This window comes from Chrysemys picta, chromosome 17, assembly GCF_011386835.1.
Source record: "Chrysemys picta bellii isolate R12L10 chromosome 17, ASM1138683v2, whole genome shotgun sequence".
Lineage (NCBI taxonomy): Eukaryota > Metazoa > Chordata > Testudines > Emydidae > Chrysemys > Chrysemys picta.
In genome coordinates, this window is record NC_088807.1 from 26,643,842 (window position 1) to 26,657,232 (window position 13,391).

The 13,391-nt window shown below is 64.4% G+C and overlaps 1 protein-coding gene across 1 annotated transcript in view; it reads left to right on the forward strand.

Annotated features, from left to right (window-relative positions):
• LOC101940571 (plasma membrane calcium-transporting ATPase 3) overlaps positions 1-13,391 on the forward strand; it is a 51,511-nt gene that overhangs the window by 24,486 nt on the left and 13,634 nt on the right. The window contains exons 8-16 of the mRNA XM_065571008.1: positions 7,790-7,831; positions 8,197-8,361; positions 8,828-9,042; positions 9,870-10,112; positions 11,557-11,798; positions 12,039-12,273; positions 12,523-12,702; positions 12,929-13,016; positions 13,273-13,387. Of these exons, the coding sequence (XP_065427080.1) occupies positions 7,790-7,831; positions 8,197-8,361; positions 8,828-9,042; positions 9,870-10,112; positions 11,557-11,798; positions 12,039-12,273; positions 12,523-12,702; positions 12,929-13,016; positions 13,273-13,387 (1,525 nt within the window). The remainder of the gene's footprint in view (positions 1-7,789; positions 7,832-8,196; positions 8,362-8,827; positions 9,043-9,869; positions 10,113-11,556; positions 11,799-12,038; positions 12,274-12,522; positions 12,703-12,928; positions 13,017-13,272; positions 13,388-13,391) is intronic.

Sequence of the window (13,391 nt, forward strand, 5' to 3'; positions counted from 1 at the left end):
CCGATGGCACCTCGCTGCGTGTGGACTCAACGTTGCTCATGGAGACTCTATGCCATCGTGTGTTGACCTTGAGTCTTCACCATCCCACGTGGACCCGATGAGTGTGGTGGGGCCAGCGGCGGCCCATGTTGACTCAAAGCCTTTTTCTTGGGCAGACCCTGTTCCCTCGGCTCCAGCCCATGCTGGCTTAGTGTCACGCATTTGGACTCGATGGTGCTGGCCTTAGACTCACTGGGTTTCATTGTCCGTTCGAGGTGCCACTTCTGGATGCCCTGACAGCAGTTAAATCCACAGTCAGTGGGGGGCAATAGACTCCAACCCAACTGCAAACTCCACCCTACAACTGCACGAAAGAACCATCTGCCCTGAGTCCCCCCCACACATCCCCCCCTTCCACTCCCCACAGTGGCCTCTGAATCCCAAGGATCAGGTGGTGAAGAGCTGTGACACAACACCCGTCCGTATTGACACACCCTCATGTATTGACTCCCCGTCAGTTCATATTGACCATCCCAATCCCCGACTGATTCATCCCCATCCTATGTTCACTCCACATAATCAATGTGGATTTGCACGGCCCCACCGGAATTCTGTACTGACTGGAGGACGTGGTGCACCCAAACTGGGTGGACGCAACGCCATTGGGCACTGACCCAACACCGTCCCTAACCGACTTGTGTGACGAACCGGGACTGTTCTTACTGTGGTCTTTGAATGCTGACAGGGGAGTGTGGCTAGGATAGTCTGCATTGGGGGATGGGAGACTGAGCTACGGAGAATACCTGAGCATGTAACGTGAGAACCCAGGAAGGGGTTAGAGGCCAGGTGACACCTTGGCCCGGGAAACTGAACAAAGGCTGTGGGAGGGGTCGCTGAAGGGAGAGTTTCGGGAGCTGGCTGGTGGAATGGCTGGGAGGCAGATGGGGCTCTGACCTCCCAAGGGGCTGGGGTGCCCTGAGACCCCAAGATGGACCCAACTGAAGGGGGTCCTGTTGTCTGTGCCTGCAAGACCTGTCTTGGACTGTGTTCCTGTCGTCTAAATAAACCTTCTGCTTTACTGGCTGGCTGAGAGTCATGGTGGATCGCAGGAAGCCGGGGGTGCAGGGCCTTGTGTCCCCCCCACACTCCGTGACAACTGGTGGCAGAGGTGGGATCTACTGCACCCTATGGACGGCACCTCCTGCAGTAAGTGACTGGGGAGCGGTAAAACGAAGGGGGATTGATGGGGACCAGGTGGGCTGAAGAGTCAGAGAGAGACGGTTCAGGGGGCGATTGACCCCTGGGAGTGTGTGACCAGTGAGAAGGACTTTTGCAGTAAGAGGGTCCCCCGGGGGATCGCAGCGAGCGGTCCCGGGGCGGAGGAGTCTGCAGCTCGACCCTGGCAGAGCGGTGGTGACCTGAAGAGGGGCTGGCACACTCGGGGTCCCCCAGAAACGGTGGAAAGCGGAGAGCACAGGCCGGCGAGTGGCCAGCAGGAGGATGGATGCTAAACGCCTTAAGAGCGACCTGGTGGAGCTGTGCAGGCAGAGGGGGCTGCGCATTGGGAGGTCCACCAAAGAACAGCTCATTGCCCGGCTGGAGGAGAGGGATCGCTTGGATGAACCGAGCCCTGTCCCTGAGGGAAGCCGCCCGGCGGATGCGGCATGGGCTCCGGGACCCAACCTGGCTGGGAGGGGTCAGACTGCTGCCGAGGACATCCCGAGACCCGGCCTACCTATGCCTAGGGGAGGGGTTGGGGGAAGCCCAGCGAATACCGAGGGCACCCTGACCCCGGCGGCCGGCAGGGGATCGTCCCGGCGGAGCTCCCCGTCCCTGGAATGGAGGCGACTGGAATATGACAGGGAGCTGAGACGGGAAGAGCTCGAGTTAAGGCAGCAAGAACTGAAGCAGGAGCGGGAAGAGAAAGAGAAACAACGTCAGCATGAGCGGGACCAACGTCAGCAGGAGCTGGAACTGGCCAGGCTGAGGAGCAGTGGGGCCCCGGCTGCGGTGAGTGAGGGGGGACCCAAGACTGCAAAGAGCTTTGATAAGTGCTTCCTGGCCCAGCGTAAGGAGGGGGAGGACATGGATACCTTCCTGACGGCCTTTGAGAATACCTGCGAGCTGCTCCAGGTTGACCCTGCAGACAGGATCCAGTTTCTCATCCCCTCACTGGACCCCACAGCCAGGGAGGTGTACAGCCGACTGAAAGGGGCGGAGACAGGGGACTACGAACTGTTCAAAAAGGCCCTGCTCCGCGAGTTGGGGCTGACCCCTGAGATGTACCGGCAAAGGTTCCGGAGTCAGCGTAAAACCCGTGAGGTCACATACCTACAACTGGCCAACCAGGCGCAGGGGTATGCCCGCAAGTGGACAGCTGGGGTCCAAACTATAGAGGACCTGCTTGACCTATTCGTACTGGAGCACGTGTATGAGCAGTGCCCATCCGACCTGAGGCAATGGTTGATGGACCAAAAGCCAGAGAACCCGCGACATGCAGGCCAGTTGGCCGACGAGTTTGTAAAGAGCCGGTCAGGGGATAACAGGGAGGAGTCCCAAAGGAACAGTCCCACCGCAACGCAGAGCGAGAGTCACCATGGGACCTCCCAGCAAGGAAATATGGAGAATGCCCACCAAAGGGGGACATCCAGCGTCAGGTCCATCCGACCCACTCAAGGGGACCCATGGGACATGGGCTGCTATCACTGTGACCAGAAAGGCCACATACGGGCCAGTGCCCCAGGCTCAGGGACAGACTGAGCAGACCGAACCCACAGAGGGTTGACTAGGTAGAGACCCAGCCGGGCGAGAGGCAGCATTCCCAGGGAAGGGGGGCTGGCAGCGTACCACCAGCTAAGGAGGGAGGAGAGCTCCAGGCCAGCTCGTCTGGGGGGCTGGATGCTCCAGACTCAGGGTTTTTGGTTTATACGGTGGGTGTGGGGCTGTCCCTCCGGAGAGAGTACCTTGTTCCCCTGGAGGTGGATGGGAGGAAGGTCAATGGATACTGGGATACGGGTGCAGATGTGATGCTGGCCCGGCCCGAGGTGGTGGCCCCAGATCGGGTGGTGTCCAACACCTACCTGACCCTGACGGGGGTGGGCGGGACACCAGTCAAAGTGCCCGTGGCAAGGGTACACCTGAAGTGGGGGGCCAAGGAGGGCCCCAAGGATGTGGGGGTACACCCGTATTTGCCCACTGAGGTGTTGATGGGGGGGGAGCTGGAGGACTGGCCAAGCAACCCCCAGGGTGCACTGGTTGTGACCCGCAGTCAGAGCCGGCGAGGGGCACTGCGCCCTGACCTTGGGGAGGGTGCCTTGCCCGAGGCGCAGGACCCTAACCCGGTGGGGAGGGAACGCCCAGGGACACGGCTCAGGGAGGCTGCAGCTTCAGACCCAGCCGGTGAGAAAGAGCAGGTGTAGGGTTATCATACGTCCGGATTTTCCCGGACATGTCCGGCTTTTGGGGGCTCAAATCCCCGTCCGGGGGGAAATCCCCAAAAGCCGGGCATGTCCGGGAAAATCGGGAGGCTCGGCCGGGGCCTCTTTGTGCGGGGCCGGGGTCGCGGGGCTGGGGGCATGGTGCTGGGCCGTGAGCCGGGCCGGGCGCGCGGTGCCGGGCCGGGGGCCAGGCCGGGCCAGGGTCGCAGTGCTGGGCCGGGGGCGCGGGGCCGGTTCAGGCCCGCGGGGTCGGGGAGCCGGGCCGGGCTCGGGGAGTTGGGCCGGGGTCGGGGAGCCGGGCCCGCGGGGCTGGGAGCCGGGCCGGGCTCGGGGAGCCGGGCTCAGGGAGCCGGGCCGGGCTCGGGGAGCCGGGCTCGGGGAGCCGGGCGCGCGGTGCCGTGCCGGGGGCCAGGCCGGGCCAGGGTCGCAGTGCCGGGCCGGTCCCGCGGGGCCGGGGGCGCGGGGCCGGTTCGGGCCCGCAGGGTCGGGGTCGGGGAGCCAGGCCGGGGTCGGGGAGCCAGGCCGGGGTCGGGGAGCCGGGCCCGCGGGGCTGGGAGCCGGGCCGGGGTCGGGGAGCCGGGCTCGGGGAGCCGGGCCGGGGTCGGGGAGCCGGGGTCGGGGAGCCGGGCGGGGAGCCGGGCCGGGCTCGGGGAGCCGGGCCGGGGTCGGGGAGCCGGGGTCGGGGAGCCGGGCCGGGCCCGCGGGGCTGGGAGCCGGGCCGGGGTCGGGGAGCCAGGAGCCGGGGGTGGTCGGCCGGGGCCGCGCCTCCTCCCCCCCACATCCTCCCCCTTACCTGCTTCAGGCTTCCCGCGAATTAAATGTTCGCGGGAAGCAGGGGAGGGGGCGGAGACTTTGGGAGGGGGCGGAGTTGGGCGGGGGCGGGGCTGGGGGCGGGGCCGGGGGCCCCGGGACTGTCCTCCATTAGGAGGCACAAAATATGGTAACCCTAAGCAGGTGGCCATCCCTGTCCCAGCTGCTGAGTTCCAGGCCGAGTTACAGAGAGATCCCTCCTTGCGGAAGATAAGGGACCTGGCCGACCTCAATGCGGTACGGACCATGGGACGAGGTGGCCGGAAAAGGTTCCTGTGGGAGAAGGGGTTCCTGTACCGAGAATGGGCTCCCCCAGGGAAAATGGAGTCAGGGGGGATCAGGAGGCAGCTGGTGGTACCCCAGAAGTATCGCCGCCAGCTGCTGTGCCGGGCCCATGACATTCCCCTCTCAGGGCACCAGGGAACCTGGCGTACCCAGCAGAGGCTGCTACGGAGCTTTTACTGGCCTGGGGTCTTTGTTACTGTCCGACAGTACTGCGGATCCTGTGACCCCTGTCAGAGGGTGAGGAAGGCCTGGGACAAGGGGAAAACAGCTTTAGGACCCTTGCCCAGCATAGAGGATCCTTTCCGGAGGGTGGCCAAGGTTAAAAGGGCGGCTCTAAACCAAGAGAGCCCAAAGCACAGACCTCCAGACTGGAGCGCTGGGAGAAGACCACAGCCCAGTTGGAACCCCAGGGGTATTGGGGTGGGGAAAGGGCACAGGCCGCATAAACCTTCCCACATGCGAACTGCGAGTGCCATCAAGCACCCCGACCGAAGGGGGGGCGTGAAACTGGACGGGCCTGGTGTAATTCTCACCAAGGAATGGGAGGGATGCGGGGGCATCCATGGGAACGGGGGTAGGTTCGAACTTCCCCGGGTCACTGGCTAAAGTGACCCTGCTCAGTTCGGTCTCGAAGGGGGGAGAGATGTGACGAACTGGGACTGTTCTTACTGTGGTCTGTGAATGCTGACAGGGGAGTGTGGCTAGGATAGTCTGCATTGGGGGATAGGAGACTGACCCATGGAGAATACCTGAGCATGTAACATGAGAACCCAGGAAGGGGTTAGAGGCCAGGTGACACCTTTGCCTGGGAACTGAACAAAGGCTGTGGGAGGGGTCGCTGAAGGGGGAGTTTTCAGAGCTGGCTGGGGAGCTGGCTGGGAGGCAGACGGGGCTCTGACCTCCCAAGGGGCTGGGGTGCCCTGAGACCCCAAGATGGACCTAACTGAAGGGGGTCCTGTTGTCTGTGCCTGCAAGACCTGTCTTGGACTGTGTTCCTGTCGTCTAAATAAACCTTCTGCTTTACTGGCTGGCTGAGAGTCATGGTGAATCGCAGGAAGCCGGGGGTGCAGGGCCCTGAGTCCCCCACACTCTGTGACAACTTGTTCTCCATTGGTATTGACCCAGCACCAATGGACTCATTCTCCATCCATATTGGCCCAGCGCCATTTGGAACGGACTCATTTTCCGTGTGTATTTACCCAACACCATCACCAGCCAACTCATTCTCCAACCGCACTGACCTGATGCCACCCCTCACAGTCATTCTCCATCTGTATTCATCCAACACAATTGCTGATGGACTCATCCTCCGTCCACACTGACCTGACGCCGCTTGGAACCGATTCACCCTCCATCCGTACTGACCCAACACCTTCACCAGCCAAGTCATTCCCCTTCTGTATTGACCCCGTACACTTGCTAATGGGCTCGCACTCAATCCCTATGGACCCAACTGACTCATTCTGCATCGGTGTGGACCCCATGACGTCCTCAACCAAGTAATTTTCTGTCTATTGACCCAACATCATCACGGATGGCCTCTCTCTGCATCCGTATTGACTGATTGCTAATTGACTCGTCCTCTATCTATATTGACCCATCCCTAACTGACTTCCTCTCCATCCATGCTGACCCAACGCTGATGGACTGATTCTTTCTCTGTACTGAACCAGTTAGCCACAGCATGGGGTCAGCATGGCTGGAGAATGACCCATCGCCAATCAACTCCTTTCATGTCTGTATTGACCTAACCTCATCCCTACCCAGCTCATTAGCTAAATTTATGGACCTGATGCTGCCCCATTACTCCATATTGCCTCCGCTTCAACAACGATTGACTTCTTGTTGATCCACAGGGGCCACGCATCCTTGCTAAGTGACTCGCTGTCAACTTGCCTTGACTTGGCATTCTCGGGAGTCAACTCAGCCTTGCCAGTGACCGACGCCCATTCCCTATTGACTGGTCACTAACTATGTCCTATTGACTCCAGTTCATGTCCATGCTGAGTGCCGTCCTATGTTGACTGCCCGGCGTTGACGCCATGGATTCCTCTAGTGACCCGCTGTCCTGGATCATCTTAGCGCAGTTGTATCTAATAAGCCTCCTCTTCATCGTACGCAGTGTTGCCTTCTGTTGGTTGGAGATCGGGGAGGTCACCCCAGGGTTCCAGCCAAGAGAATTCACGTGGAAATGGAACCCTGAGGCCATGGCAGTCAGGGCGTGACTCCAGTTTGACCCTGGAGTAGCTGAGATCGGAATCTGGTCCTGCCCCCATTGCAATCAGGGGTGACTCCAGATTGACCCTGGGGAAGCTAAAATCAGAATCCAGCCCTGCTCCCATTTTAATCTGGCATATTCTGAATTCTGTGTTTTACTTCAGTGCAGTATAATGGTTGGAGTGGGGTGAGGGGCTGGGAGCCAGGTCTCCTGGGTTCCCTCCTGGCTCTGGGAGGGGAGGGGGTCTGGTGGTTACAGTGATATAACATGGCACTCTCCCGTGCCCTCGTTTGGAAGGATGGGGCCCTGCTGAGATAAATACCAGCCTGGAGAAGTTGCAGACGCGTCTCCCTGGCACAGCAACCCTCAGACGATCCCATAGACGGATGCAATCACACTCAGGTTTCTGGTGCTTTCTGCTGGAAGAGAGCAGCGTTTTAACGAGTATCTGCTGCCCATGCAGGGCTGGGTTCTGAGCTCAGCTCCCCAGGGCCAATCCGGAGTCACCCCTGATTGCAATGGGGGCAGGACTGGGTTCTGAGCTCAGCTCCCCAGGAGCCAATACGGAGTCACCCCAGATTGCAATGGGGGCCGGGTTGGGTGCTGAGCTCAGTCCCCTGGTGTCAATCCAGAGTCACTCCTGATTACAGTGGGGGCAGAGCTGGGTCCTGATTTCCGCTTCCGTGGAGTCCCGCCAGAGATTCTGCCCCAGCACAGAGCAGGGACGGATGGACGGATGGACACCCAGAGCAGGGCTCATCCCCTCCGGCAGGGGCGGCAGGGACACCCCCCTCCCCTGATACTCCCCAGGGAACCCTCAGTTCTAAGCGGTGCTGGGGGGGACCCTGCTATCTCCCTGAACTCAGAGCTCCACATTGCCTGTCCCTCCACACCTGCCCCCCTGCACAGACAGGAGTCCCCTCCCAGCCCTCCCCCAGCGCCAGCTCCCCGTGGGGCAGGCTGGGGGCTGCAGTGTCTCTGTGGCTCCATCGTCTGTGTTGTCCTGTCCATCTGTCTGGCCTCAAGTGTCCTGTCTCTGTCGTCCCTTCTTCTGTTGTAGGGAAGCCCCAGGACGGTGTGGTGGAGAATATTCAGAACAAAGGTAACGGGCCAGGGGGACCCGGGCCCAGCTGGGGTCTCGGGGGGACGACTTGAATTGGGACACTCTGCACGTTCACGGTCTGGTGGTTAGAGCAGGGGGGCTAGGAGCCAGGACTCCTGGGTTCTCTCCCCAGCTTGGAGAGGAGAGTGGAGGCTGGTGGGTTAGAGCAGGGGGGGCTGGGAGCCAGGACTCCTGGGTTCTCTCCCGGCTCTGGGAGGGGAGTGGGGGCTGGTGGGTTAGAGCAGGGGGGCTGGGAGCCAGGACTCCTGGGTTCTCGTCCTGGCTCTGGGAGCGGGTGTGGTGAATCCCCCTCCTATCCCGCTTTGGTGGGGCATTGACCTGCTTCCCTCCCTGTGTCCGCACAGCCAAGAAGCAGGACGGCGCGGTGGCCATGGAGATGCAGCCGCTGAAGAGCGCCGAGGGCGGGGAGATGGAGGATCGGGAGAAGAAGAAAACCAGCACGCCCAAGAAAGAGAAATCTGTGCTGCAGGGCAAGCTCACCAAACTGGCTGTGCAGATTGGGAAAGCAGGTGTTGATCCCTTCCCTGTGGGGCGCCGGCTCCCCCCGGCCCAGGGCAGGGACTGGCTGGCTCAGGGGGGCGGGGAATGGGGCAGGGACTGGCTGGCTCAGGGGGGCAGGGAATGGGGCTGGGGCCTGTCCCCTCTAGGTGGCGCCAGCTCCCCCCCCGGCCCCAGGGCAGGGACAGGCTGGCTCAGGGGGGCGGGGAATGGGGCCTGGGGCCTGTCCCCTCTGGGGGGCGCCGGCTCCCCCCCGGCCCCAGGGCAGGGACAGGCTGGCTCAGGGGGGCGGGGAATGGGGCCTGGGGCCTGTCCCCTCTGGGGGGCGCTGGCTCCCCCCCGGCCCCAGGGCAGGGACAGGCTGGCTCAGGGGGGCGGGGAATGGGGCCTGGGGCCTGTCCCCTCTAGGGGGAGCCAGCTGTGATCTGGGGCTGGACCCCCCCCCACACTAACCCCTCTCCCCCAACCCCCGGGCAGGTCTGGTGATGTCGGCCATCACCGTGATCATCCTGGTACTGTACTTCGTGATCCAGACCTTCGTGTTGGACGGGCGGGTCTGGCTGGCCGAGTGCACCCCCGTCTATGTCCAGTACTTCGTCAAGTTCTTCATCATCGGCGTCACCGTGCTGGTGGTGGCCGTGCCCGAGGGGCTGCCCTTGGCCGTCACCATCTCCCTGGCCTACTCCGTCAAGGTGAGGGGGCGGGGGGCCATGACGCGGCCTCGTGGACTTCTGTCTGTGCACCTGGGACTGCCGCCGTCTCGGGTGGCGCCCATGGATGGACTGGTGCCACCACATTTGCTTGGGTCCATCCATAGATGGGCGCCGCCATGTTGGCTTGTGTCCGTCTGTCCGTCCGTCCGTCCAACCCTCCCTGGGTGCCGCCATGTTGCCTTGTGTCCATCTGTCCATCCAACCCTCCCTGGGCGCCGCCACGTTGGCTTGTGCCTGTCCACCTCATCCATCCATGGGCACCATTTTGGTTTTTTCTCATTGGTGCGGCCATAATGATTTGTATCCATCCATTGTTGGGCACCACGTTGGCTCGCGTCCATCCACTGATGAACGTCAGTTGGGATCATACCCGTCCGTGCACTGGCGCGGCCCTGTTGGGCTGTGCCCGTCCCATCCGTGGGCACGGCCACTTGATGCTGAAGGATGCAGCCACCAGATGTAGCGGGGCTGTTGTGGGGTGGCGGGACGCAGGAGCAGACAGAAACAAGGGGGCGTGGGGAGGGGAGGCCACAGAGCTCCAGGGGAGAGGGGTCTGGCAGCGGGAGACGGTTGCCCCTATGGGTGTCGCCCGGGTCTGTCTCAGAGCGCGCTGTGGGCAGACGGGTGTGGTCCGGCACCGGGAACACGGTACACGGTAACTACATCCCGGGAGGGTGCCCCCTAGTGGGCACAGCTAGAACCGGCTCCCTCACCGCACAGGGCCCCCGGGGTCTCCGGCTGGCTCCCGGCCTCGGGGTCAGATCTGAGGCTGACGCGGGGGTGGGGGTGTCCTCTCTGCCCTTCAGAAAATGATGAAGGACAATAACCTGGTACGGCACCTGGACGCCTGCGAAACCATGGGCAACGCCACGGCCATCTGCTCCGACAAGACCGGCACCCTCACCACCAACCGCATGACGGTCGTGCAGGCCTACCTGGGCGACACCCACTACCGCCAGATGCCCGAGCCCGGCAGCCTGACGCCCCGCATCCTCGACCTGCTGGTGCACTCCATCGCCATCAACAGTGCCTATACCACCAAGATACTAGTGAGTGGGGGGCCCTGCGAGTCCCCTGCCTCCCTCCGGAACCCGGCGCCCCCGAACCGCCCCCCCGTGTCCCCCTGGTGCCCCTGAACCGCCCCCCGTGTGCCCCTGAACCGCCCCCCCGTGTCCCCCTGCTGCCCCTGAACCGCCCCCCGTGTGCCCCTGAACCGCCCCGTGTCCCCCTGGTCCCCTGAACCGTCCCCCGTGTGCCCCTGAACCGCCCCTGTGTCCCCCTGGTCCCCCCAAAGTGCCCCCCCGTGTCCCCCTAGTGCCCCTGAACCGTCCCCCGTGTGCTCCTGAACCGCCCCGTGTCCCCCTGGTCCCCCCAAAGTGCCCCCGAACCGCCCCCTGTCTCCCCCGGCACCCCCAAACCGCCCCCCATCTCCCCCTGGTGCCCCTGAACTTACCCCCGTCTCCCCCGGCACCCCCAAACTGCCCCCCGTCTCCCTCTGGTGCCCCTGAACCTACCCCCGTCTCCCCCTGGTGCCCCCGAACCGCCCCCCCGTGTCCCCCTGGTGCCCCTGAACCGTCCCCCGTGTCCCCCTGAACCGCCCCGTGTCCCCCTGGTCCCCCCAAAGTGCTCCCGAACCGCCCCCTGTCTCCCCCGGCACCCCCGAACCGCCCCCCATCTCCCCCTGGTGCCCCCGAACCGCCCCCTGTCTCCCCCGGCACCCCCAAACTGCCCCCCGTCTCCCTCTGGTGCCCCCGAACCTACCCCCATCTCCCCCTGGTGCCCCCGAACCGCCCCGTCTCCCTCTGGTGCCCCCAAACCGCCCCCGTCTCCCTCTGGCGCCCCTGAACCTACCCCCGTCTCCCTCTGGTGCCCCCGAACCGCCCCCGTCTCCCTCTGGTGCCCCTGAACCTACCCCCGTCTCCCCCTGGTGCCCCTGAACCGCTCCCTGTCTCCCCCGGAGCCCCCGAACCGGCCCCCGTCTCCCCCCAGAGCCCCCGAACCGGCCCCCATCTCCCCCTGGTGCCCCCGAACCGACCACCGTCTCCCCCCAGAGCCCCCGAACCGGCCCCCATCTCCCCCTGGTGCCCCCGAACCGGCCCCCGTCTCCCCCCAGAGCCCCCGAACCGGCCCCCGTCTCCCCCTGGTGCCCCTGAACCGCTCCCTGTCTCCCCCGGAGCCCCCAAACCGACCACCGTCTCCCCTGGTGCCCCCAAACCGCCCCCTGACTCCCTCTGGTGCCCCTGAACCACCTCCATCTCCCTCTGGCGCCCCTGAACCTCCCACCCCAAACCTCCCACCCCATCTTCCCTGGGTCCCCTGCGAATCTCCCCCTGGTGTCTCCCTGAAGGGGGAATTCAGCAGAGCTGGGAGGCTGGAGGGGGGACCCCAGCTGGGTCTCAGGGTGGCTGGGGTGTGTGTGGCAGGGTTGGGGGGCCAGGGAGGAACGCGGCGGAGCTGGGGGAACCCGCAGCCCTGACGCCCACCGCCCCACAGCCTCCAGAGAAGGACGGGGGCCTGCCGCGGCAGGTAGGCAACAAGACGGAGTGCGCCCTGCTGGGCTTCTTGCTGGAGCTGCACCGCGACTACCAGCCCGTGCGCGACCAGCTGCCCGAGGAGAAGCTCTACAAGGTCTATACCTTCAACTCGGTCCGCAAGTCCATGAGCACCGTCACCCGCCTGCCCCAGGGCGGCTTCCGCGTCTTCAGCAAGGGCGCCTCCGAGATCCTGCTCAAAAAGTGAGTCTGGCCCCTGCGTCCCACCCCAGAGCCGGCTGCATCGTCCCTGGAGACTGGCCCCCGCGCCCTGCCCCAGAGGTGGCTGCACCTTGCTGTCGGGCAAGGGGTCCCCGTATAACCAGCCCCTGCCCCACCCCAGAGGTGGCTGCATGTTGCTGCCTGGCGAGAGGTCCCCATATACCCAGCCCCCCCACCCCGCCCCAGAGGGGCCGGGTCTGAGCCAGGCGTCTCCCCTTCCAGGTGCTCCAGCATCCTGAGCAGCAGTGGGGAGCTGCGCAGCTTCCACCCGCGGGACCGGGACGAGATGGTGAAGAGGGTGATAGAGCCCATGGCGTGCGAGGGGCTGCGCACCATCTGCCTGGCCTTCCGGGACTTCGCCGCCGGCCCGGAGCCCGACTGGGAGAACGAGAACGACATCGTGGGCGAGCTCACCTGCATCGCCGTGGTCGGCATCGAGGACCCTGTCCGGCCCGAGGTACCGGCTCTGCTGGGGTGTGGGAAGGGGGCGGGGCGGGTGGTTAGAGTGGGGGGGCTGGGAGCCAGGACTCCTGGGTTCTCTCCTGGCTCTGGGAGGGGAATGGGGGCTGGTGGTTAGAGCAGGGGGGGCTGGGAGCCAGGACTCCTGGGTTCTCTCCCGGGCTCTGGGAGGGGAGTGGGGGTTAGAGAGGTGTCAGGACTCCTGGTTTCCATCTGGTCCCGCTGTCCTCCCCCCTCCCCCCCCCAGGTTCCCGAGGCCATCCGCAAATGCCAGAAGGCCGGGATCACCGTCCGGATGGTGACGGGTGACAACATCAACACGGCCCGGGCCATCGCCGCCAAGTGTGGGATCCTCCAGCCCGGGGAGGACTTCCTGTGTCTGGAGGGGAAGGAGTTCAACCGGCGTATCCGCAACGAGAAGGGAGAGGTACGGGGATAACGGCCCTACTACCGCCGCCGCCGGCCCCACGGGGGATAACGGTACCACTGCTGCCGCCGGCCCCTGGCCACGCCAACGGGGATAATGGCCCCACTGCTGCGGCCCTAGCTCCAGTGGGGAGGGTTCATACTTTGGGGTTGGGGGTTGCCCCAGGTTTGGGGGGGTGGTCCCCCACCATGAGCTGCTGACTCCAGCTGTTCCCCCTCCCCCCCAGATCGAGCAGGAGCGACTGGATAAGATCTGGCCCAAGCTGAGGGTCCTGGCCCGGTCGTCCCCCACCGACAAACACACCCTGGTGAAAGGTACAGACCCCCCCGGCTCCAGGCAGGCATGGGGGGGATGGGCTGAGGTGTTGGCACCATGGGAGGAGGGGGCTTTGGGGGCATGGGGGGAGGGGACTAGGTGAGGATGGGGGGCAGAGATGGGGTCATGGCGGAGGAGGTGCTCGTGGGGCCCATGCAGGGTGGGGAGCTGGCGGGGGAGCGGGGGGCATGGGGGGAGAGGAAGGGGGGAGGGCTATGGGGCCCCCTCCTCCAACTGAGCCCCCCACCCCCACAGGCATCATCGACAGCACCATCGGGGAGCAGCGCCAGGTCGTGGCCGTGACGGGGGACGGCACCAACGACGGGCCGGCGCTCAAGAAGGCCGACGTCGGCTTTGCTATGGTGAGATGGCCC